Here is a 27,148-nt window from a genome sequence, read left to right as displayed (position 1 = left end):
GTTACAACCAAAAACGTAAATTTATTTTATTGGGATTTTATGTGATAGACCAACACAAAGTGGCACATAATTGTGATGTGGAAGTGACTGTACAGATGAATGAATAGGAAGCGCTGTGAGGCTTCCTGCTCATTCACAAACTGAAGCATAGTAAGCATAGTTTACTGTATTTACTATGCTTCAGTGATGAATGGACACAGGAGTGATTGGTACTGATCACTCCTGTGTCCATTCAGGAAGGGGCCAGTAAATAAAATATTTACAAGCCCCTTCCCCTACTCTCCATTCTGAAAAATCCCCCTGTGTGCCCACAGCAGCTGCCGGTGGGAAAGGAGGGGAGCCGGCATCACTGCATGGGGAAAGGGGCACACAGGGGGTCCCAGACAGCAGATGGAGGGGGCACATGTGCTAGAACCAATCCCAGCTGGAGGGAGGGAGTGGAGGAGAATCTGCCAGTGCTTCAGGGGGAGGCAGAAAGGGATCAGCGTCTGCAATAAGACAGTACAGCCGGCCCTCCTGCTCAGCAGGTGCCCGGTCCCCCCTTTTGAACTGATGGGGCCCGGGCCCAGCACAGGAGGGCTGGCTGTACTGCCTTATCAGTGCCCCTTAAACTCACTGTGCCCTCTTTCCACAGTGATGGAGCTGTCATAGACAGCTCACAGTCTCTAGCAATGATCGGGAGCTGGAGGGATGAGCTTCTGATCATGTGACCACTGTGACAGCCAATGACAGTGGTCACATAATTGGGCAGTTCTTCCTGGGTGTATAGACCCAGTTAAAGAGATTCCAGGGCTGGGCATAAAGGGGCTAAAATAAATCATTCACTCTTAGTGAGCTGAGCACAATGAGTCCTCAAGGGTGGCAGCTCTATGTGTACTGGAGGGCGATCATTTTTCTTCCAGCACATCAAGCTGTAGACGTATCTCTGACACTGGGAGGATGCAAAATAATAGATAAGAGGATCCAGACAACAGTTTATACTACTGATACTGGAAAAGATGATGGAGGGAATATACTGATAGCGATCATCATTATTAGGAAACTGCTTGTAGTAAATTAAATAGATGATATTGGTTGGGCCAAAACAAAGGACAAAGACACTCAGTACAATCACGGATAGACGGATAGCTCGTGATCTCTTATGTGTGCGATCGAATGTTGATCTGCTGAGACTGCGGATGATTCCGATGTAACAGAAAGTTATAATGAATAACGGTAAGAAATTAAAAAGTGAGAACACAGTGCAGAAGTAAACATAACTAGAAGCAATATAATACCCTAAATGCTGACTTTCCTGACACATTGCTATGTCTCTGCCTTTATGCAAGGTTTGGTTTACTATGAGAAGAGGCACAGTGCAGGCAATTGAGATGACCCAGATGACACCACACACCAGCCAGGCTCGCTTCACTGTGCGCCAGGGGAGAGACCGCACCGGGTAGACTACGGCCAGGAAACGGTCCACGCTGATACTTGTCATGAGCAGGATGGAGCAAAACATGTTACAGTAAAATGCTGCTGTGACAATGCGACACATTACATCTCCGAAGATCCAGTTATTTCCCAAGAATCTGTAGACAATATAAAAAGGAAGGACGCAAACAAGGAGGAGATCTGCTATGGTGAGGTTCAGTATGTAGACCACTGCTGGCTTCCTGACCTTCATCTTCACCAGAAACATGATGATCACCATGATATTGAGAGGAAGAGCCACGAGGAACACAACAGTATAGATGGATGGGACAAGAATGGTCACACTCCAATGTCTTAAAATACAGAAGACTTCATAATCAATATCTGTAAAGTAAACACCCAGTATTAGCATTAATACAGTAAAGAAATTGGATACAGTTAACTTTTTTTTAAAGCAGAACTGTGGTTGAAAAAAATAGAAAATGAATAGCTCATATAAAGTAAAATTAAGAAGAAACAAACAAAACAACAAACAACAATCACTCTGAACCAGAGCCCTTCTTCCTCTATATAGCTATATATACAGGGCTTTTTTCTGTCAGAATACGGCAGAACTTCTGCCACCTCCAGCGCTAGCCCTTTGCTGGTTGCTCAGAAGCCTGGCTTCTATGGTTACAAGGGACAGCACTCTCCCAGTGGCACACACAGAACCCTCCCTGTCCTGCACTTTCCTATGACAGCAGACTACGGTGTGGGGGGTGTGAACAGCCACTCTAGTCTTTAGCGTGTTGGCAAGCTTGTTAAAGTGGCTGTAAACCCTTACAGACAACGTTGACCTACAGGTAAGTCCTAGATTAAGGCTTACCTGTAGGTCCAAGAAATATCTCCTAAACCTACACGGTTTAGGAGATATTTGCAAAAAGACAGGAACCGCTGTCTACGGCGCATGCGTCGTAGACAGCGGCGCACAGGCGCACTGAGCATGCCGCTGCTAACGGCGATATGCCATTAGTGGTGGCTTCCATGCGCATGTGCGGGAGTGACATCATCATGGCTCCGGCCAATCACAGCGCCGGAGCCACGATACCCGGAAGAAGATGGACACTCCGTAGCAGAGGGGACAGCGGTGACATCGCAGGCTCCTGTGTCAGGTAAGTGACACATAATGGGCTACTATGTGATGCATAGTAGCCCATTATGCTTTACCTTTGCAGGGAAACAAAGAGGAAGTAAACCCATCAGGGTTTACTTCCTCTTTAAGTTTATACATTAATATTTGTTATACAAAATCAATAGAAATGTAAGAATTTGGGGTTAGGTTTCCTTTAAAGGAAATACTGAACTCTGCACTCCATATGTAGCACACTCCTTAACTTTGCATTTAATATGTAATGTAGCTCACTCCAGAACCCTGCACTTTGTACATGGCAAACTCCAGAACCCTGCACTCTCTATGTGGCAAACTCTAGAACTCTGCACTCTCTATGTGGCAAATTCTAGAACCCTGCACTCTCTATGTGGCAAATTCTAGAACCCCGCACTCTGTACGTGGCAAACTCCAGAACACTGCACCCTGTACACAGCACATTCCTGACCTCTGCACTCTGTACATAGCACTCTCCTGAACTCTGCACTCTGTACACAATGCACTCCTGAACACTGCACTCTGTACATAGCACACTCCTGAACCCTGCATTATATACGTAGCACACTCCTGAATGCTTTACTCTATAGATAGCACTCTCCTGAACCCTGCATTGTGTACGTAGCACACTTCTGAACACTGCACACTGTACATGGCGAATCTCTAAATTCTGTATTCTGTACATGGCACACTCTTGAACCCTGCACTCTGTATGTCCTACACTCCTTACTTCTATACATAGTGCTCTCTTTAATGTGCACACTCTATGTAGCACACTCTATGTAGCACACTCCTTAACGCTCCTTAACTATGTACACTATACATCCATAGCGCACTCCTGAAACCTGAAATCTGTGTGTAGAAAACTCCAAGAACCCTGCACTTTTTTGGGTAGTGTACTCCTGAACTCTGCGCTCTTTACATAGCACTCTCCTAAACACTACACTCTATATGTTGCAAACTTCTAAAAATTGCATTCTTTATGTAGCACACTCCTGAAATCGGCACTCTTTACATAATGCACTCTTAAACCCTGCTCTTTGTATGTAGAGTACTCCTGAAAATGTCATTATGCACATAGAGCACTCTTGAACCCTGAACATTGTATTTAGGACACTCCTGAACTCTGCACTTTGTACCTAGCACACTCCTGAACCATGCACCCTTTACATAGCATTGTCAGAGGCACTGAGCTCAATGGACAGCTTGGACCAATGGTAAAGTACCATTGGCCCAATTGTCCAATAAAAATGCTGCAGTGGAGGCACGCCTCTCACTGCAGTGTCATAGAAGGAAGCATGTGTCTAAAAAATAAAAATGCTCAGTTTTTGAAAATACAGTAAATCACCTTAAAAACAATATATAATAATTATTTGTATATTACTTACTTATGGTAATTAACCCCTTGCCACCAAGGCCAATTCTAACACTTTTCTCCTATATGTAAAAATCACAATTTTCTTGCTAGAAAATTACTCAAATTACTCAGAACCCCCCAAAATTATATATATTGTTTTAGCAGACACCTTGGGGAATAAAATGGTGGTCATTGCAACCTTTTATGTTACACGGTATTTGCACAGCAATTTTTCAAACGTGTTTTTTTTAAAAGAAACTGTTTTATGAATTAAAAAAAAAACAAAAACAGTAAAGTTAGACCAATTTTTTTGTATAATGTGAAAGATGTTACGCCAAGTAAATAGATACCTAACATGTCACGCTTTACAATTGCGCACACTTGTGGAATGGCGCCAAATTTCAGTACTTAAAAATGTCCATAGGCGACGCTTTAACATTTTTTACAGGTTACATGTTTAGAGTTACAGAGGAGGTCTAGTGCTAGAATTATTGCTCTTGCTCTAACGATCGCGGCGTATGTAACCTGTGTGTAGCTGGCTCTGATACTAGCCAGTGCCTCACCAGTAGGGATGAGCCGAACATCCCCCTGTTCGGTTCGCACCAGAACATGCGAACAGGAAAAAGTTTGTTCGAACACGCGAACACCGTTAAAGTCTATGGGACACGAACATGAATAATCAAAAGTGCTAATTTTAAAGGCTTATATGCAAGTTATTGTCATAAAAAGTGTTTGGGGACCTGGGTCCTGTCCCAGGGGACATGGATCAATGCAAAAAAAAGTTTTAAAAACGGCCGTTTTTTCAGGAGCAGTGATTTTAATAATGCTTAAAGTCAAACAATAAAAGTGTAATATCCCTTTAAATTTCGTAGCTGGGGGTGTCTATAATATGCCTGTAAAGGGGAGCATGTTTCCCGTGTTTAGAACAGTCTGACAGCAAAATGACATTTCGAAGGAAAAAACACATTTAAAACTACCCGCGGCTATTACATTGCCGACAATACACATAGAAGTTCATTGATAAAAACGGTATGGGAATTCCCCACAGGGCAACCCCGAACCAAAATTAAAAAAAAAAAAAAATGACGTGGGAGTCCCCCTAAATTCCATACAAGGCCCTTCAGGTCTGGTATGGATATTAAGGGGAACCCCGGCCAAAATTTAAAAAAAAAACGGTGTGGGGTCCCCCCAAAGATCCATACCAGACCCTTATCCGAGCACGCAACCTGGCAGGCCACAGGAAAAGAGGGGGGGACGAGAGTGCGCCCCCCCTCCTGAACTGTACCAGGCCACATGCCCTCAACATTGGGAGGGTGCTTTGGGGTAGCCCCCCAAAACACCTTGTCCCCATGTTGATGAGGACAAGGGCCTCATCCCCACAACCCTGGCCGGTGGTTGTGGGGGTCTGCGGGCGGGGGGGCTCATCGGAATCTGGAAGCCCCCTCTAACAAGGGGACCCCCAGATCCCGCCCCCCCCTGTGTGAAATGGTAAGGGGGTACTTACCCCTACCATTTCACTAAAAAACTGTCAAAAATGTTAAAAATGACAAGAAACAGTTTTTGACAATTCCTTTATTTAAATGCTTCTTCTTTCTTCTATCTTCTTTTGGTTCTTCTGGCTCTTCTGGTTCTTCCTCCGGCGTTCTCGTCCAGCATCTCCTCCGTGGCGTCTTCTATCTTCTTCTCCTCGGGCCGCTCCACACCCATGGCATGGAGGCAGGCTCCCGCTGTTCTCTTCATCTTCTTCTTCTTCACTTCTTCCTTCTTCTCTTCTTCATTTTCTTCTCCGGGCCGCTCTGCATCCATGCTGGCATGGAGGGAGGCTCCCGCTGTGTGACGGCGTCTCTTCATCTGACGGTTCTTAAATAACGGGGGGCAGGGCCACCCGGTGACCCCACCCCCCTCTGACGCACGGTGACTTGACGGGACTTCCCTGTGACGTCACTGGGAATGCCACAGGGAAGTCCCGTCATGTCCCGTGCGTCAGAGGGGGGCGAGGTCACCAGGTGGCCCCGCCCCCCGTTATTTAAGAACCGTCAGACGAGGAGACGCCGTCACACAGTGGGAGCCTCCCTCCATGCCAGCATGGGTGCGGAGCAGCCCGGAGAAGAAAATGAAGAAGAGAAGAAGAGAAGAAGAAGAAGATGAAGAGAAGAGCGGGAGCCTCCCTCCATGCCATGGGTGCGGAGCGGCCCGAGGAGAAGAAGATAGAAGACGCTGCGGAGGAGATGGTGGACGAGAACGCCGGAGGAAGAACCAGAAGATGAAGGAAGATAGAAGAAAGAAGAAGCATTTAAATAAAGGAATTGTCAAAAACTGTCTCTTGTCATTTTTAACATTTTTGACAGTTTTTTAGTGAAATGGTAGGGGTAAGTACCCCCTTACCATTTCACACAGAGGGGGCCGGGATCTGGGGGTCCCCTTGTTAAAGGGGGCTTCCAGATTCCGATAAGCCCCCCGCCCGCAGACCCCCACAACCACCGGCCAGGGTTGTGGGGATGAGGCCCTTGTCCTCATCAACATGGGGACAAGGTGTTTTGGGGGGCTACCTCAAAGCACCCTCCCAATGTTGAGGGCATGTGGCCTGGTACGGTTCAGGAGGGGGGGGCGCACTCTCGTCCCCCCCTCTTTTCCTGCGGCCTGCCAGGTTGCGTGCTCGGATAAGGGTCTGGTATGGATTTTTGGGGGGACCCCACGACATTTTTTTGTTTTTTTGGCACGGGGTTCCCCTTAATATCCATACCAGACCTGAAGGGCCTTGTATGGAATTTAGGGGGACTCCCACGTCATTTTTTTTTTTGGTTCGGGGTTGCCCTGTGGGGAATTCCCATGCCGTTTTTATCAATGAACTTCTATGTGTATTGTCGGCAATGCAATAGCCGCAGGTAGTTTTAAATGTGTTTTTTCCTTTGAAATGTCATTTTGCTGTCAGACTGTTCTAAACACAGGAAACATGTGCCCCTTTACAGGCATACTATAGACACCCCCCAGCTATGAAATTTAAAGGGATATTACACTTTTATTGTTTGACTTTAAGCATTATTAAAATCACTGCTCCTGAAAAAACGGCCGTTTTTAAAACTTTTTTTGCATTGATCCATGTCCCCTGGGGCAGGAACCAGGTCCCCAAACACTTTTTATGACAATAACTTGCATATAAGCCTTTAAAATTAGCACTTTTGATTTCTCCCATAGACTTTTAAAGGGTGTTGCACGGCATTTGAATTTGCCGCGAACACCCCAAATTGTTCGCTAATCGGCGAACTTGCGAACAGCCAATGTTCGAGTCGAACATGAGTTCGACTTGAACTCGAAGCTCATCCCTACTCACCAGACACTCACCTCACCGGACGTCCCCGACCCAAATCTTAAAAATACATTTGGACAGGGCTGTACGAATGCCGGAGCTTTGATGCCTTACTTCACAGCTACAACTTTTTTTTTTGTAATTTCTTTAGCTGCAGCATCTTTAACACAGCCTGCAGAGTATGACAGGCAGCACCGCCTATCAAACTCGCCTATTGATTTCAATGGGGCCACTCCGCAACTGTAAGCCAGACTCACTTGCAGTAGCAGCATAGTCCAACAATGTAAAATTACCATTCAGTAAAACAAAACAAGGAGGCGGCAGTAGCACCTCATGAACCCCTGTCAGGTGCTGCTATACCACTCGTTGAAAAGCAGTCAACCACAGACCACTTTTCAGAGGGCAGCAAGCATTACCGCAAATGTGAAAGAAACTTGAAACACATCATCTATTTCACACTCCCCACCAACCAGGTCACTCTCCAGCCAGTTCCCATGTTAGCACCTCCCTTCAACTTATATTAAAGGTGATCATTTCCCAACCTGCAGATGACAGACTCTACTCCAAAAGATATCACTCCCAGTTACTCCCCTCACCCACTGATTGATATCCCTCCATGACCACCTCACACCCCCCTGCTGACAGACCTCTCTTCCCAGCCTGTCCCCTCACACCCTCTCACCTGCTGACCTGTGGATGGGGGAATCACTCCCCCAGTGTTCTTGTGTTCTGCCAGTGGGGAGCCTTCCCTACCCACACAATACAATCATCGGTGTTGCTAACTATAGCTGGCAACACTAATTGTTTTGGGAAAAACCTGACAGACTGATTGTACTCAAGTCGATTTAATAGATTGACTTGTGTACGACCAGCTAGCCCATACATAGATCGACTATGGCTGGGTTTTGCTTAATTGGCTTAATTTCAATCCATGTATGGCCACTACGCAGCCCCTAAACATCCTTTCACAAATCTTTAAATTTTTTCCTTCCCAGATTCCTTCATCTTCCTCACCTGTACATAGTGCCCACTGTCATATCCACCAGACTCCGCTCCTGTACATACTGCTCACTGTCATTTCCTCCACACTCCTCTCCTGTACATACTGCCTGCTGTCATACCCTCCACACTCCTCTCCTGTACATACTTCCCTCTGTCATACCCTCAACACTCCTCTCCTGTACATACTGCCCATTGTTATACCCTCAGCACTCTTCTTCTGTACATACCACCAACTGTCATCCCCTCCACACTTCTCTCCTGTACATACTGCTCACTGTCATATCCTCCACACTCCTCTCCTGTACATACTGCTCACTGTCATACCCCTACACTCCTCTCCTGTACATACGGCCCACTGTCTTACCCTCCCCATTCCTCTCCTGTACATACTGCCCACTATCTTACCCTCCCCACTCCTCTCCTATACATAGTGCCCACTGTCATACCCTTCACACTCCTCTCCTGTACATACTGCTCACTGTCATACCCTCCACACTCCTCTCTCTTACATACTGCCCACTGTCATACCCTCCACACTCCTCTCCTGTACATACTGCTCACTGTCATACCCTCCACACTCCTCTCCTGTACATACTGCCCACTGTCATCCCCTCCACACTCCTCTCCTGTACATACTGCCCCCTGTCATCCCTTCCACACTCCTCTCCTGTACATACTGCTCACTGTCATACCCTCCACAGTCCTCTCCTGTACATACAGCCCACTGTCATCCGCTCCGCACTCTTCTCCTGTACATACTGCCCACTGTCATATCCTCCACACTCCTCTCCTTTACATACTGTCCACTGTCATACCCTCCGCACTCCTCTCCTGTACATACTGCCCACTGTCATATCCCCCACACTCTTCTCCTGTACATACTACCCACTGTCATATCCACCACACTCCTCTCCTGTACATACTGCTCACTGTCATATCCTCCACACTCTTCTCCTGTACCTACTGCTCACTGTCATATCCTCCACACTCCTCTCATGTACATACTGCCCACTGTCATAGCCTCTGCACTCCTCTCCTGTACATACTGCTCACTGTCATATCCTCCACACTCCTCTCTCTTACATACTGCCCACTGTCATACCCCCCACACTCCTCTCCTGTACATATTGCCCACTGTCATCCCCTCCACACTCCTCTCCTGTACATACTGCCCACTGTCATCCCCTCCACACTCCTCTCCTGTACATACTGCCCACTGTCATATCCTCCACACTCCTCTCCTGTACATACTGCTCGCTGTCATATCCTCCCCACTCCTTTCCTGTACATACTGCCCACTGTCATATCCTCCACACTCTTCTCCTGTACATACTGCCCACTGTCATATACACCACACTCCTCTCCTGAACATACTGCCCACTGTCATATCCTCTACACTCCTCTCTTGTACATACTGCTCACTGTCATACCCTCCACACTCCTGTCCTGTACATACTGCTCACTGTCATACCCTCCACTAGGGATGAGCCGAACACCCCTTGGTTTGGTTCGCATCCAGAACATGCGAACAGGCAAAAAATTTGTTCAAACACTTGAACACCATTAAAGTCTATGTGACACGAACATAAATAATCAAAAGTGCTCATTTTAAAGGCTTATATGCAAGTTATTGTCATAAAAAGTGTTTAGGAACCTGGGTCCTGCCCCAGGGGACATATATCAATGCAAAAAGAAGTTTTTAAAACGGAAGTTTTTTTCGGGAGCAGTGATTTTATTAATGCTTAAAGTGAGACAATAAAAATGTAATATTCCTTTAAATTTCGTATCTATAGTATGCCTGTAAAGGGGCGCATGTTTCCCGTGTTTAGAACAGTCTGACAGCAAAATGACATTTCTAAAGGAAAAAAAGTAATGTAAAACTACTATCGCTAATATCACTACTAACTATTGTAAAACTACTATCGCTAGCGCCAGCTATAATGAATTGTCGGTCCGGCAAAACACATAAAAGTTCATTGATAAAAACGGCATGGGATTCCCCCACAGGGGAACCCCGAACCAAAATTTTAAAAAAAAAATGTGTGGGGGTCCCCCTAACTTATATACCAGACCTTTCAGGTCTGGTATGGATATAAGGGGAGCCCCGCGATAACATTTTTTAAAAAAATGGCGTGGGGGTCCCCCTCAAAATCCATACCAGACCCTTCAGGTCTGGTATGGATTTTAAGGGGAACCCCGTGCCAAAATTTTAAAAAAATGGCGTGGGCCCCCCCCAAAAATCCATACCAGACCCTTATCCAAGCACGCAACCTGGCAGGCTGCAGGAAACGAGGAGGGGGACAAGAGAGTGCCCCCCTCCTGAACTGTACCAGACCACATGCACTCAACATTGGGAGAGTGCTTTGGGGTAGCCCCCCAAAGCACCTTGTCCCCATGTTGATGGGGAGAAGGGCCTCATCTCCACAACCCTTGCCCGATGGTTGTGGGGGTCTGCGGGTGGGGGGCTTATCGGAATCTTGAAGCCCCTTTTAACAAGGGCACCCCCATATCCCGCCCCCCCCTGTGTGAATTGATAATGGGGTACAAATGTACCCCTACCATTTCACAAAAAAGTGTCAAAAAGGTTAAAAAACACAAGAGACAGTTTTTGACAAGTCCTTTATTAATTTCTTCTTCTTCCATCTTCTTTCTTGAAATGAAAGAAGAAGAAGAAATTAATAAAGGACTTGTCAAAAACCGTCTCTTGTGTTTTTTAACCTTTTTTGACACTTTTTTGTGAAATGGTAAGGGTACATTTGTACCCCATTACCAATTCACACAGGGGGGGCCAGGATCTGGGGGTCACCTTGTTAAAGGGGGCTTTCAGATTCCGATAAGCCCCCCGCCCGCAGACCCCCACAACCACCGGGCAAGGGTTGTGGGGATGAGGCCCTTCTCCCCATCAACATGGGGACAAGGTGCTTTGGGGGGCTACCCCAAAGCAACCTTCCAATGTTGAGGGCATGTGGCCTGGTACGGTTCAGGAGGGGGGGTGCTCTCTAGTCAGGTTGCCAGGTTGCGTGCTCGGATAAGGGTCTAGTATGGATTTTTGGGGGGACCCCATGCCATTTTTTTAAATTTTGGCGCGGGGTCCCCTAAAATCCATACCAGACCTAAAGGGTCTGGTATGGATTTTGAGGGGGACCCTCACGCCATTTTTTTAAATTTTGGCGCGGGGTTCCCCTTAATATCCATACCAGACCTGAAGGGCCTGGTATAGAATTTAGGGGGACCCCCACGCATTTTTTTTTTAAATTTTGCTTCGGGGTTCCCCTGTGGAGGAATCCCATGCTGTTTTTATCAATGAACTTTTATGTGTATTGCCGGACCGACAATTCATTATAGCCGGCGCTAGCGATAGTAGTTTTACAGTAGTTAGTAGTGATAGTAGCGATAGTAGTTTTACATGACTTTTTTCCTTTAGAAATGTCATTTTGCTGTCAGACTGTTCTAAACACGGGAAACATGTGCCCCTTTACAGGCATACTATAGACACCCCCCAGGTACGAAATTTAAAGGAATATTACACTTTTATTGTTTCACTTTAAGCATTATTAAAATCACTGCTCCCGAAAAAACAGACGTTTTTAAAACTTTTTTTTCCATTGATACATGTCCCCTGGGGCAGGACCCGGGTCCCCAAACATTTTTTATGGCAATACCATGCATATAAGCCTTTAAAATTAGCACTTTTGATTTCTCCCATAGACTTTTAAAGGGTGTTCCGCGGCTTTCGAATTTGCCGCGAAAACCCCAAATTGTTCGCTGTTCGTCAAACGGGTGAACAGCCAATGTTCGAGTCAAACTCATATTCAACCCGAACATAAAGCCCATCCCTACCCTCCACACTCCTCTCCTGTACACACTGCCCACTGTCATCCCCTCCACACTCCTCTGCTCTACATACTGCCCACTGTCATCCCCTCCACTCTCCTCTCCTGTAGATACTGCCTGCTGTCATCCCCTCCACACTACTCTCCTGTACATACTGCCCACTGTCATCCCCTCCACACTCCTCCCCTGTACATACTGCTCACTGTCATATCCTCCGCACTCTTCTCCTGTACATACTGCCCACTGTCATACCCTCCATACTTCTCTCCTGTACAAACTGCTCACTGTCATACCCTCCACACTTCTTTCTCTCCTATACATAGTGCCCACTGTCATACCCTCCACATTCCTCTTCTGTGCATACTGCCCACTGTCATACACTTCTCTCCTGTAAATAATGCCCACTGCCATCCCCTCCACACTTCTCTACTGTACATACTGCCCACTGTCATCCCCTCCACACTCCTCTCCTGTAGATACTGCCTGCTGTCATACCCTCCACAGTCCTTCCTGTACATACTACTCACTGTCATATCCTCTGCACTCCTCTCCTGTACATACTGCCCACTTTCATACCCTCCATACTCCTCTCCTGTACAAACTGCTCACTGTCATACCCTCCATACTTCTCTCATATACATAGTGTCTGCTGTCATACCCTCCACACTTCTCTCCTATACATAGTGCCCACTGTCATACCCTCCACATTCCTCTTCTGTGCATACTGCCCATTGTCATACACTTCTCTCCTGTAAATAATGCCCACTGTCATACCCTCCACACTCCTCTCCTGTACATACTGCTCACTGTCATACTCTCCACACTCCTCTCCTATACATACTCAAACAGAGTGTGCCAGCTTGTATTTAAACTGTATTTAAACTGGCCGCTCTGTATGTAGCTTTTGACAGGTTGCCCAAGGAGCCTCGTATCTTCAGAACCATAGGTTGTAGGAGCCCAAAAATTTGACCAGTGGTGGGGTAGGTCTTCGGCTACGACTCTCAAAACTTGATTGTTTTTTTTTAGTTTTTTTTTTGGTCAAATGGGCCTATCTTAAGGTAAGGGGCATGGAGTTGCAGCTCCAATAGCCCCTATGTTAATTCGTCCCTGCTCCTCGCTACTTCCCAGAGTCCTGCCAGACTGCACACTCACCAGCCCTCTTGGCTGACTTCTCCCTGGAGATCTCCCGGACGTGCTGACTCTCTCCCGCTGTCCTCGCACCAGATCCCTTGCATCCAAGACAAGACTCTTCCATGTGTTGCAGAAGATCTTTCCAGCACACGAGCCCCAGGTCTGAGACCAACCCCCCAGACTAGGGGGCACCCTCAGGGGCCTCCAACAGCCCCTCAGCACTCCATCTCTAGCTTTCACCTGACACCACAGCCCTGCTGGGCTGACCCTGAGTATAAAAGAGGGGCCTACCCCCTGCCAGCTCACTTGCTGGGGATTATCTGGGGCTCCGTCTTAATACTCCAGGTAGCTCCTCCTAACCTCCCTCCCATTATTCTGGAAATTTCTTCAAGGTTCCAGCAAGTAGGGGGAGGTACCAGAGGTGCTGCCTGATGAGTCATCCTGCTTTCCCTGAGTCAATTAACCTGAACCAGATTCAACCCAGCTGGAATCTCAGCCAGGCTAAATTTACCTACACTACAAACCATGTACACTACCCTAGCACCCAAGCTAGAGGATCCTACACATGTTCAGCATCTGTCTGCTGCCCACTGCCCCCCTCTCCCGATCCCCCTCCCTGTAACAGCGGGCCAGGGAACTTAATTTATCCACCGCTATATATACTCCTTAATTGATTCCCCATTATATATATATATATATATATATATATATATATATATATATATATATATATATATATATATATATATATATATATATATATATATATATATATATACTCCTTATATTATCCTCTGTTATATATACTCCTTAATTTATCCTCTGTTATATATACACCTTAATTTATCCGCCGCTATATATACTACTTAAATTATCCTACACTATATATACTCCTCAAAGGGGTTGTAAACCCTCGTTTTTTGTTTTTTTTTTAAACAAACATATCATATTTATCTCCACTGTGCAGTTCGTTTTGCACAAAGTGGCCCGATGCTCCTGTTCTGGGGTCCCCCGGCAGCGCTCGAGGCTCCTTCTCGCATCTGGAACCCCCTAGGAGAAGCTCTTTCCTTGGGGGTAACTGTGCGGCATGCTCCCGAGTCCAGCATTTGGATCGAAAGGGGTCAGGTGAGTAAAACGGGGGGCTGGGGGGCCGGTCAGTGACTTAAGATAGGCCCCCCAAAAAAAAAATCTTCTGCTGCTGAAAAGCTACAAGATAAATCATATATTTATATGCTATATGTTATAAGATCTATATCTATTTACTGTGAATATACTGGTTGGAAATGATAACTTGAAATGTCAGTAATTTGTCCGTTAAGCCACCTGCTTGAGTACAGTTTTTGAAAATATAGTAAATTACCTTAAAAACAATATATAATAATTATTTGCATGTTTCTTATTTATGGTAATTAACCCCTTGCCACCAAGGCCAATTCTGACACTTCTTTCCTACGTGTAAAAATCATAATTTTTTGATAGAAAATTACTCAGAACCACAAACATTATATATATATTGTTTTAGCAGACACCCTAGGGAATAAAATGGTGGTCGTTGCAACTTTTTATGTTACACGGTATTTGCACAGCAATTTTTCAAACGTGTTTTTTTTGGAAAGAAACTGTTTCATGAATAAAAAAAAAAAACAGTAAATCTAGCCCGATTTTTTTGTATAATGTGAAAGATGTTAAGCCGACTAAATAGATACCTAACATGTCACGCTTTACAATTGCGCACACTTGTGGAATGGTGCCAAACTTCAGTACTTAAAAATCTCCATAGGCAATGCTTTAAAATTTTTTACAGGTTACATGTTTAGAGTTCAGTACAGAGGAGGTCTAGTGCTAGAATTATTGCTCTCGCTCTAACGATCGTGGCATATGTAACCTGTGTGTATCTGGCTCTGATACTAGCCAGTGCCTTACCAGCCACTCACCTCACCGCATGTCCCCGACCCGAATCTTCAAAATACATTTGGACAGGGCTGTATGAATGCTAGAGCTTTGATGCCTTACTTCACAGCTGCAACTTTTTTTTGTAATTTCTTTAGCTGCAGCATCTTTAATTCAGCCTGCAGAGTATGACAGGCAGCACCGCCTATCAAACTCGCCTATTGATTTCAATGGGGCCACTTTGCAACTGCAAGCCAAATTCACTCGCAGTAGCAGCATAGTCCAACAATGTAAAAATACCATTCACCAATGTAAAACAAAACAAGGAGGTGGCAGTAGCACCTCATGAACGCCTGTCAGCTACTGCTATACCACTCATTGAAAAGCAATCCACCACAGATCACTTTTCAGAGGGCAGTAAGCATTACCGCAAATGTGAAAGAAACTTGAAGCACATCATCCATTTCACACTCACCACCAACCAGGTCACTCCCAGCCACTTCCCATGTTAGCACCTCCCTTCAGCTTTATATCACAGGTGATCATTTCCCAACCTGCAGAAGACAGACCCTGCTCCAAAAGATATCACTCCCAGTTACTCCCCCCACCCTACTGACCCCGTGGGCCTTGGGCAATTCCCAAGTGTATAGTTGCCAACATTTCAAAAATATTTTCAGGGCCCTTTTTTTTCCAGTGGTATATATAGAGTAGCTGACATACCCTATGTTCCTCTATCCATCACAGTAGTAATCACAAAATTAAATGAGTACTAATAATGGGCAGAACAAATATGAGGACTGAGAAGATTTCCTTTAGTTGAACTAACAAAAGTGTGCCCATTCTAGAGCTGGAAACATTGAGGATATTCAATATCATTGTTAAGAACTGTTTTTGTGGGTAAGAGGCATAGGGGAGGAGTATGGAAGGTATAAAAGTGGGAGGTATGTGCAGGTGAGGGAGAGGAATGTGGAGGATATAACATTGGGCAGTATGTACAGGAGAGGAGTATGGAGGGTTGACATTGGGCACTATGTATGGGAGAGGAGTGTGGAGGGTATGCCAATGGGCAGTATGTACAGGAGAGGAGTGTGGAGGGTAAGCCAGTGGGCAGTATGTACAGGAGAGGAGTGTGGAGGGTAAGCCAGTGGGCAGTTTGTACAGGAGAGGAGTGTGGAGGGTAAGCCAGTGGGCAGTATGTACAGGAGAGGAGTGTGGAGGGTAAGCCAGTGGGCAGTATGTACAGGAGAGGAGTGTGGAGGGTATGACAGTGGGCAGTATGTACAAGAGAGGAGTGTGGGGGAGATGACAGTGGTCAGTATGTACAGGAGAGGAGTGTGGAGGATGTGACAGTGGGCAGTATGTACAGGAGAGGAGTGTGGAGGGTATGACGGTGGGCAGTATGTACAGGAGAGGAGTGTGGAGGGTAGGACAGTGGGCAGTATGTACAGGAGAGGAGTGTGGAGGGTAGGACAGTGGGCAGTATGTACAGGAGAGGAGTGTGGAGGGTATGACAGTGGGCAGTATGTACGGGAGAGGAGTGTGGAGGGTATGACAGTGGGCAGTATGTACAGGAGAGGAGTGTGCAGGGTATGACAGTGGGCAGTATGTACAGGAGAGGAGTGTGGAGGGTATGACAGTGGGCAGTATGTACAGGAGAGGAGTGTGGAGGGTGTGACAGTGGGCAGTATGTACAGGAGAGGAGTGTGAAGGGTATGACAGTGGGCAGTATGTATGGGAGAGGAGTGTGGAGAGTATGACAGTGGGCAGTATGTACAGGAGAGGAGTGTGGAGGGTATGAGAGTGGGCAGTATGTACAGGAGAGGAGTGTGGAGGGTATGACAGTGGACAGTATGTACAGGAGAGGAGTGTGGAGGCTGTGACAGTGTGCCCATTCTAGAGCTGGTAACATTGATGGTATTCAATGTCATTGTTAAGAACTGTTTTTGTGGGTAAGAGGCATAAGGGAGGAGTATGAAAGGTATAAAAGTGGGAAGCATGTGCAGGTGAGGGAGAGGAATGTGGAGGATATAACATTGGGCAGTATGTACAGGAGAGGAGTATGGAGGGTTGACATTGGGCACTATGTATGGGAGAGGAGTGTGGAGGGTATGCCAATAGGCAGTATGTACAGGAGAGGAGTGTGGAGGGTAAGCCAGTGGGCAGTATGTACAGGAGAGGAGTGTGGAGGGTAAGCCAATGGGCAGTATGTACAGGAGAGGAGTGTGGAGGGTAAGCCAGTGGGCAGTATGTACAGGAGAGGAGTGTGGAGAGAAAGACAGTTGGCAGTATGTACAGGAGAGGAGTGTGGAGGATATGACAGTGGGCAGTATGTACAGGAGAGGAGTGTGGGGGAGACGACAGTGGTCAGTATGTACAGGAGAGGAGTGTGGAGGGTGTGACAGTGGGCAGTATGTACAGGAGAGGAGTGTGGAGGATGTGACAGTGGGCAGTATGTACAGGAGAGGAGTGTGGAGGGTATGACAGTGGGCAGTATGTACAGGAGAGGAGTGTGAAGGGTATGACAGTGAGCAGTATGTACAGGAGAGGAGTGTGGAGGGTATGACGGTGGGCAGTATGTACAGGAGAGGAGTGTGGAGGGTAGGACAGTGGGCAGTATGTACAGGAGAGGAGTGTGGAGGGTATGACAGTGGGCAGTATGTACAGGAGAGGAGTGTGCAGGGTATGACAGTGGGCAGTATGTACAGGAGAGGAGTGTGGAGGATATGACAGTGGGCAGTATGTACAGGAGAGGAGTGTGCAGGGTATGACAGTGGGCAGTATGTACAGGAGAGGAGTCTGAAGGGTATGACAGTGGGCAGTATATATGAGAGAGGAGTGTGGAGGGTATGACAGTGGGCAGTATGTACAGGAGAGGAGTGTGGAGGGTATGACAGTGGGCAGTATGTACAGGAGAGGAGTGTGGAGGGTATGACAGTGGGCAGTATGTACAGGAGAGGAGTGTGGAGGGTATGGCAGTACCCTTTCTTCAAGGAAAGAGAGTGATACGATTCCATTCAATGTAAAGAAAGAAAAAAACACAAGGGTGGGCTTCACAGTCCCTGTGGTAGCCAGTCAGAGGCTATTACAGCGATCAGGTGACCTGGAATCAGGAGATCTGGGTCCCGATCGAAAGTACGGGGCCTGAGGCTCTTGGTGAGACCCCAGGCCATTTTTTCTATTCAGCCCTTCCCTACTTTAACTGGCAATTGTGCGGTCATGCAACGCTGTGCCCAAATTAAATTGATATGATTTTTTCATACAAATTGAGCTTTCTTTTGGCGTTATTTCATTTCCACTGGGTTTTTATTTTTAAATATATAAACGAAAAGAGACTGAAGATTTTGAAAAGAAAATCAATATTTTCTACTTTCTGTTATGAAACTTATCCAATAAAACCAAATTTCCTCATACATTTATACCAAAAGGTATTCTGCTACATGTCTTTGGTGTCTTTGGTAAAAACAAAATCCCAATAAGTGTATAATTGGTTTATGTGAAAGTTATAGTGTCTACAAACTACTGTATGGTATATATCTGAAAATTGATCAATCCTGATATACTGATGGATCTCATTTCTTGAGGCCCTTAAAATGCCAGGACGGTACAAATATCCCCCAAATGAACTTTTTGCAAAGTAAACAGTCTGGGGCATTTAGTAAGAGGCATGACAAGTTTTTTTGAAGTTGTAATTTTTCATAATTTTTTGGAAAGCAAAGAAATTAAATAATTTTTTTCCTCTTTTTTTTTTTACATACTGTCACCAGTGCAGTACAGCGTCATCATATGACTGGTGGGGATGTGATCAGGGATACTGACTGGTGACAGTATGTTTAAAATAAAATATTTTTTATTCCGTTTTCTTAAAAAAAACAGAGTTAGGTACCTGGTAACTCTTTTTCTAAGAAGTCTTCCAGGGCAGCATCCGAGAGATAGGCTCCTCCTCCCTAAAACAGGAAACACATTAGTCCACCATTATAAATTTCACACTCTTACCTGTGTGCCTCAGTTATGTTAAAGCACCGAAGGAATTCCCTGTAAGCTGCAAGCTCCCCCTCTGTACCTGGTTTTTGTTGTTTCAAGGGTGGGAACTAGTGCTGCCCTGGAAGACTTCTTAGAAAAAGAGTTACCAGGTACCTAACTCTGTTTTCTCGAATCGTCTTCCAGGGCAGCATCCGAGAGGATATATCAAGCAATACTTACTAGGGTGGGGTTAGAGACTGGAGCACTTTACGACCAAATGCTTGGTCTTGGTCAGACAGCTGGTCTATGCGGTAGTGCTTAGCGAAAGTACTGAAGCTCGACCATGTCGCTGCCCTGCAGATCTGCTCCGGAGTTGCCCCTGCTTTCTCTGCGGCCGAGGTTGCCCAGGCTCTAGTTGAGTGCGCTCTGATTTCACTAGGTGGAGTGAGATTCTGTGCCTTATAGGTAATCTGTATGGCCATCCTTATCCATCTGCTGATGGTGCTTTTTGAAGCTGGTTTCCCTCTGTTGATTCCTGCATAGAGGATGAAGAGGGAGGTCGTTCTACGCCATTCTTTTGTTCTTTCGAGATACGCTATGAGCGTGTTCCTTACATCAAGTTTGCTGTAAATGTTTCTTTTCCTACTATCCATGGTTGTTGGAAGTGAGGGTATGACGATGTTTTGGGTTCTGTGAAATGTAGAAGAGACCTTGGGTAGAAAGGCCGGATCTGGAGAGAGAATTATCTTGTCCAGATGTATTAGACAGTATGGTTCTATTGAAGATAGAGCTTGGATCTCACTCACTCTTCTGGCGGATACTAAGGCCAGAAGGAGCGCAGTTTTTAACGTGAGGTTTTTGTCTGAGCTGTCCTCGATAGGTTCAAACGAAGGGGAGAGAAAGCCCTTAAGTACTGTGCCCATGTCCCAGGTGGAAGTTTTGTACAATTTGGCTGGTTTGGATCTTTTAAGAGCTATGAGGAATCGTCTTATCAGCGGGTCTTCCGCTAGTCTAGTATCCATGACCGAGGAAAGTGCTGCAACTTGTACTTTCAGGGTACTTGGTGATATGTTTTTGTCTGCACCATCTTGTAGGAAGTCCAAAACTATTGGAATTATCCCACCGTTGGAGATTGGTCTGTCTTCGTACCAAGAAACAAATTTTTTCCCTTATTTTCTCATAGATGGCTCTCGTTACCGGCTTTCTGCTGTTTAAGATGGTGTTGATTACTCTGTCCGACAGGCCTTTGTTCTGGAGTTTTACCCTCTCAGTAACCAAGCCGAGAGCTTCAAGATTTTGTGGTTCGGATGGTTGACTGGGCCTTGTGACAGTAGATCCGGGCGGTCCGTCAGTGTCAGCTGAGGTTGTATGCTGAGATTTTTTAAATGACTGAACCATGCTCTCTGGGGCCAGTGTGGTGCTATTAGTATTACTGTTGTTTTCTCTGCCTTGATTTTTTGGATTACTTTTGGGATTATGGCAGTTGGAGGGAATGCATAGCACAGATGCCATTTCCAGTTTTGGTTGAAAGCATCCACCCCGCTGTTGCCATCTGTAGGGTCCAGGGAGAAAAATATCAGAGATTTTGCGTTCGCCCTGGAAGCAAATAGGTCTACTTCGGGTATTCCCCACTTCTGGGTGATTTGAGTGAAGGTTGTTTGGTTTAGTGACCATTCCGTGTGTTTTATCGTTTTCCGGCTCAGGAAATCTGCCACTGTATTGTCTGTTCCTTTTAGATGAATACCGGATATCGATCTTATGTTCACTTCTGTCCACAGTAGGATAGATTGTGTCAGTCTCATCAGTTTTTGGGATTTTGTGCCCCCTTGTCTGTTTAGGTATGCGACTGTCGTTTGTCTGATTGTATCTTTACATCCTTCCCCTGTAATGCTGGCTTGAAGGTTTTTAGCGCTTCCCCCACAGCTTTCAGCTCTCTCAAGTTTGAGGAGGCTTGTGCCCATTTGGGTGTCCATTTCCCTTGCGAGAACCGCCCTTCCATGTGGGCTCCCCATCCTAGGGCGCTTGCATCGGTGGTGATGCTGACTGGATTGACTTGAGCCCATCTGCGCCCCTCGATGACCCGAAGTGGGTTGAGCCACCAGTAGAGTGTTTGTTTGACTGTGGCGGGGACGGGAATGGATTTTTCTAGGGATGCTTGCCTGCCATCCCATTGGGACAGAATGTAGTTCTGTAAGGGTCGCATGTGAATTTGTGCCCAGGTGATGGCTGGAATGGAAGACGTCATCAGTCCTAGTACGGGCATTCCGTGCCTGATCGTTGTGGAATGGTTCCTTAGCAGGGACGTAATTGCTTGTGTCATTTTTACGTCTTTTTCCTTTGTTAGGAAAATTTTTGACAGTCTGGAGTCCAGCACGTATCCCAGGTACACTACTCTCTGGCTTGGGATCATTTGCGATTTCTCTGCGTTTATTAACCATCCCAGGTTTTGCAGATAGATCATACTCTTGCGCAGGTTGTTTTCTAGGATTGCTGCTGAGTCCGCAAAGAACAGGAGGTCGTCTAAGTATGGTATTATTCCAATACCCTCCTGTCTTAGACCTTTTAGCGCTTCCGCCATTATTTTTGAGAATATTCTTGGAGCCGAGGAGATTCCGAAGGGGAGAGCTGTGTACTGTAGGTGCAGCGTAGCTGCTGGCCCCTGGATTGCGAACCTTAGAAACTTTTGGTGATCCTTCCTTATGGGGACATGTAGGTAGGCATCCTGTAAGTCTAGTGTTGCCATGAATGTCTCCTGCGGTAGGATGTTCCTGATTGAATAGATAGATTCCATTCTGAATCTCTTGTATCTTATTCCTCGGTTGAGTGGTTTGAGGTTTAGTATCAGCCTTAGTTTGCCTGATGGTTTTCTTTTTGCGAAGATGTGTGAGTAGAAGCCCTTTTGTTCCTCCTCTTGGGGAACGTGACAAATCACCTTCTGATCTAATAGTTTCTGTAGGGATTCTAGAAACACCTTTGCTTGATTGCTGTCCTTGGGTAGCATGGTCGCTAAGTATTTGGTTGGGGGGCGGTTGGAGAATTCTATTGCGTAACCATCCGTTATGGTGCGCAGTATGAATTTGTTTTCTGTTATCTCCTCCCATTGGTGGGAGAAAGCCGCCAATCTGCCCCCCACCTGAAGGCAGTCATTGTTTTTTGTTCTTTTGGGTATTAGGCTTGAGGATGAATTCACTTTTGCCTTTCTTGTTTTGTTGACCCCAGTGCTTTTTTGCCCCTGGCTTATTGAATTTCTTGAAATGCCGAAAGGGCGCCTTCCCTTGTCTCTTCTTGGTTTGAGGGAACCCCTTATTTTTTGCTGCAGTCCTATCCAGGACTGTTTCTAGTTCGGGACCAAACAGTAGGTCTCCAGTGAATGGTATGCCACATAAACGGTTCTTGGAAGGTGCATCCCCCCCCCAGGATTTTAACCACAGGGCTCTGCGGGCCGAGTTTAGTAGTGCCGTGGTCCTAGAGGATATTCTGACAGTTTCTGCTGAAGCATCTGCCAAGAAAGCTGCCGCTCTAGTTAGTGTGGGGATGGTTTTAATTAGTTCCTCCCTGGGTGTGTCGTTCTCCAATAGATCTTGCAGCTGGGTTAGCCAGATTAGCAAGGTTCGGGCTGTGCAGGTGGAAGCAATAGCCGGATTTAGGTTTGCCGCCCCTGCTTCCCATGCCCTTTTCAGGAGAGCTTCTATTTTCTTGTCCATGGGGTCGCTGAGGGTACCTGCGTCATCAAAAGCCAAGTCCGATTTGTTCGTGATTTTTGCCAGAGAGGCATCCACCTTGGGGCATTTAGCCCAGGTTTTGGTGTCTGCTTCCGCAAACGGGTATCTGCGTTTGATTGTGGCGGGGATGAAAAGCTTTTTCTCTGGGTCTTCCCATTCCTTTTTGACTATGTCTTTAAGTGTTTGGTGTACCGGGAACGTTCTTGGCTTCTTGGGCTGGAGCCCTTTGTACATTCTGTCATGCATAGTGAGTTCTGCGGTTTTCTGTTCTTTAATGCCTAGAGTGTCAGTGATGGCTTTGAGAAGACTGTCTGTGTCCTCAGAAGGAACCAGGTTGCAGTCTGTCGTGTCATCTTCCTCCTCTGAGTCTGAACAGATACCGTCTTCTGATTCAGATTGTTCAGATTCATCTGAATCCACCTCTTGTTCTGCCTGTACCTTGTTCTCCCTTGGAATGTGTGTTCCGCTGGTAGATGGGATACTGGCCTGAGCGACACTTGCTGGCGTTTCTAATTTCTCTATAGCTGAGCGTAGTGGTGCCATGGTGCTCTGAATTTCTTTCTTAAAAGAATTGAGCAGGTTTTTCAAAAATCCCTGTGGATTCTTTTGCCACCATTTTGTCTAAGCATTTCTGACACAGGGGCTTTTTCCAATCTGGGGAAAGCCTGTGGCTGCATGAGGCACATGTTTTGCCTTTAGCCTTCCTTTCCTCAGGGGTCTTTGCCTGCAAGCGAGCATAGAGAACAACAAAGAAAAACCCCGTGAGTCAAAGGAACTGCCTGTAGATAGGCAGTAAAGAGGTTAAGACAGAGATAATTCAAGAATATTCTGGCTTACCTTGGAGCTGTCCTGATTTGCAGGATCTGCAGGGCAGGGTGGGGAAGCGTCAGACATGATCAGCCACCAGGATCCTCTGCTTAGAGGCCTTTTTATCTGCTTCCTGCATAAGCTCCGGCCCCGCCCCCGGCTGACCCCGTGCAGGTTGGTGGACACACCTGCACATGCCGCTGTATTGTAGAGTAACTGTGCTGGTAGTGAAGGGTAGCATTGAACAAATTTGCTATTTGTATTCTGTTTTCTCTTTTTTTTTTTTTTTTAAACTTCCCGCCCCTAGGAGTCCCTGCTCTATCTCCGCAGTAGATAGACTACGGGAAAATGGCCGCCAACCCGGAAGCGGAACTTCCTCGGCGCCATCTTGGTACACCCCCGACTTCCTGTAGCGGCCTGTGGCGGTGAGGACGCTGCTGCGCCGCCCGGAGAGCGGCGGATTCGTTTGGGGGGACAGCCGCAGCCACCAGGGACCTAATTTAGAAGGTGCAAACCCCTCCCTGCTAGACCCTCTGCTGCTGAGGATTTCGGCAGCGGTCGGCGGCGGCGGTGGGGGGGGGGGGGGCGCCCATCTATGCATGTATCCATCCCCCCTGGCGGGCTCCAGATTCTGCGGAAAGCCAGAGGGGGGTGCTTGCGGAAGCATACACAGGCCTAAACAGCGGCATGGGGTGGGGATGACAGAGTCCTCCTGCAGCCTGGGGGGATGATTGCAGACCCCTCAGTAGGGGCGAAATCTCAGGCTTTGAGCAATGTTGCCCAGTGCTGCGCCTGCTCGCCCTCCCAAAGCCCCTTGGGCTGTATGGGATGCTGGCAGGGGGTCTCCTGCAACAAGCACAGAGACAGGTGAAAATAAAATAACAAACGTTCTTGCAGCTCCTGTGGGTCCGGAGGAAACACAAACAACTGAGGCACACAGGTAAGAGTGTGAAATTTATAATGGTGGACTAATGTGTTTCCTGTTTTAGGGAGGAGGAGCCTATCTCTCGGATGCTGCCCTGGAAGACGATTCGAGAAAAATTTCTTTTACATCCTGTCATCAGAGTAGTTCAGTGTCACCATAGTGTCACTGTACTTCTCTTGGGGGGTGATCAGGTATTTAAATTTTTCACACGTTTTTATTTTACCCCAGTGGGTGTGCCAGTGCGCATGTACTAAGTGACATACTGGTACATCATGGTACGGGTACTATGGGCGGGTGGGAAGTAGTTAATGTAAAGGAAGAACTCATTTAGTATTCTTCTTTTGGAACACTGCAATTTTTGTTTTCTTTGGGTTGATGGGTAGTGCCCATATCTCTCTCTTTCATTGTTCTTCTATTTATTGTCTGCCTGTCTATCTCTCTAGTTATAATCTAGCTATCTATTTGGTTTCATTATATTTGATACTTTTGTTAACTTTGAAAAATGCATCTTAATTCTGTCTATTAATAGAGGATAGTTGAAAATGTGAGCAAAAAAAAAAAAAAACAAACAAAACGCCTGGACATATTTGAAGTCAAGATAGTAATGTTTTTAAAATTAAATTGCATTGTATGATGAGTATCTTACCGTAGATGACAAATGTAGATTCACCATCTGCAAAAGTATGGGAGTAAAGTGTTAGACAATCAGAAAATCCGAACCTACATTTCAGTTTTTGTTACACATTTTATAAATGTTTTTAAAAAAAAGAGAGATGATACTCTAGGTGAGCAAATGGTTAGCTGCATGCCCCGATAAAGATATAGAAAAAAGTATAAGGAATTTCCCTGTGGGGTTTTGTATTGCAGCAAAAAAATTTGACAGGCTTGTTTTTAATATATTTCTTCAAATACTATATATTTTTTTAGAAATCTGTATCTTTTTCCCCCTGAAGAAGACCTATACTACATGTGGTCAAAACGCGTTGGGGGGTCTCTTTACATGATGTTCTACAGATACTGTGTTATTTTTGAAGGTTCATTGTATTGATGTAATACTGTATGGATTTAACACTGTACCCAATGTATGCTATGTATGTCTTCCAGTTTGGATTTTAAACCTCATGCTTTCACTGACATGTGCTATTTTGTTGAATACTTTTTTGTAATAAAATATACTTTTTTATAATTCATTTTGAATTTTTTGCTGCAATACAAAACCCCACAGGGAAATTCCTTATACTTTTTAAAATTTTTTTAATTATCATTTTTCTATTCCTGTTATTTTATGTTATTAGAAATATTTAGAGAACAATGAGGGGTAAATTGATTGATCAGTATAGAATCCCCTTACCCCAATCCTGTCCATAATAACATTACAGGTCCTCTTACCCCAATCCTGTCCATAATAACATTACAGGTCCTCTTAAAAAGAAACAAAGGAACCACGCTCTTGTATCGTAAATTACATATCACCATACTGAATAAACAAATAATTCTTCATTTAAATTATAACAGATACATAAAAATTGTGAAGTCCATGTATAAATCCCACATGTTAATAACGTCCTCAGTGAGTACAGGAAGTGTTCCTCTCCACCCGCATGCAGACACTCAATGCACTCACCAGACTTAATTGACCCCTATTACAGGGAGTCAAATTGCTCATATGGGAAAATCCAAGATGTTATACATGAGGTCACAGGAATGAATCCAAACAGCTGCTGTCATCCATTCAGTATATACAGTTGTGCTCAAAAGTTTGCATACCCTGGAAGAAATTGTGAAATTTTGGCATCCATGTGAGGGCTAACAGACTCATTGACTATTTATATGCAGACACTAATTGTGATTTAAAAAGCCACAAATTAGGGAAATTACCCTTTAATTGCCATTTTAACCTGTGTGTGCCACCTTCTGTGTCTGTACCAAGGCCAAACATTCCAGGGTATGTAAACTTTTGATCAGGGCCATTTGGGTGATTTCTGTTATTATGATTTTTAAAAGGATCCAAAAAACTATGTGATAATAAATGGCTTCATGTGATTGCTATCCTTAAATAAAAAGACAGTTTTTTGGCATGATCAGTGTATTTTCAATATTAATGCCAAAATTCACAATATCTGCCAGGGTATGCAAACTTTTGAGCACTACTGTATGTAGAGAACTTATTCAAAGCTCCAGTGTTGCCATATAGAGAGGGAGAGGTCACCCCTGAAGACGTCAGACATAGGCTGATGAAATCGCATTGGATGGTGTTTGACATATGTAATTTCTGGTCAGCTGTAATGCAGGTGGAGCACAAACTGGCGATTCCTATACAATACATACTGATCCTTGTCTTCGTTGAAGTGCAATACTACCTTCTTTTTTAAATAAATGATTTGAGATACTGCACCATGAGAGTGTCCTTTCCTTTCCCTCCCTATATGGCAAAACTGGAGCTTTGAATACGTTATCTACAGTGTATATGTATGTATGTGTGTGTGTGTATATGTGTGTGTATGTGTGTGTATATATATATGTGTGTATGTGTGTATATGTATTTATATATTATTATAAAAATGACTCCCTGTAATAGGGGTCAATTAAATCTGGTGAGTGCATTGTGTGTCTGTATGCGGGTGGAGAGGAACCTTTCCTATACTCACTGAGGACA

General features: G+C 45.5%; 1 protein-coding gene across 1 annotated transcript in view; it reads right to left on the bottom strand.

Annotated features, from left to right (window-relative positions):
- Window positions 1-271: 271 nt before the first annotated feature.
- The window catches only part of LOC141133616 (proteinase-activated receptor 1-like), a 67,571-nt gene continuing 40,694 nt past the window's right edge, over window positions 272-27,148 (bottom strand). Inside the window, exons 2-4 of the mRNA XM_073623093.1 lie at window positions 25,139-25,165; window positions 22,388-22,399; window positions 272-1,797 (exon numbers count right to left, since the gene is read on the bottom strand). Of these exons, the coding sequence (XP_073479194.1) occupies window positions 818-1,797; window positions 22,388-22,399; window positions 25,139-25,165 (1,019 nt within the window). The 3' untranslated portion in view covers window positions 272-817. The remainder of the gene's footprint in view (window positions 1,798-22,387; window positions 22,400-25,138; window positions 25,166-27,148) is intronic.

Source organism: Aquarana catesbeiana, linkage group LG03 (assembly GCF_042186555.1).
Source record: "Aquarana catesbeiana isolate 2022-GZ linkage group LG03, ASM4218655v1, whole genome shotgun sequence".
Lineage (NCBI taxonomy): Eukaryota > Metazoa > Chordata > Amphibia > Anura > Ranidae > Aquarana > Aquarana catesbeiana.
The sequence above is the reverse complement of the archived record's forward strand: the minus strand, read 5'-3'. Positions and strand labels throughout refer to the sequence as shown.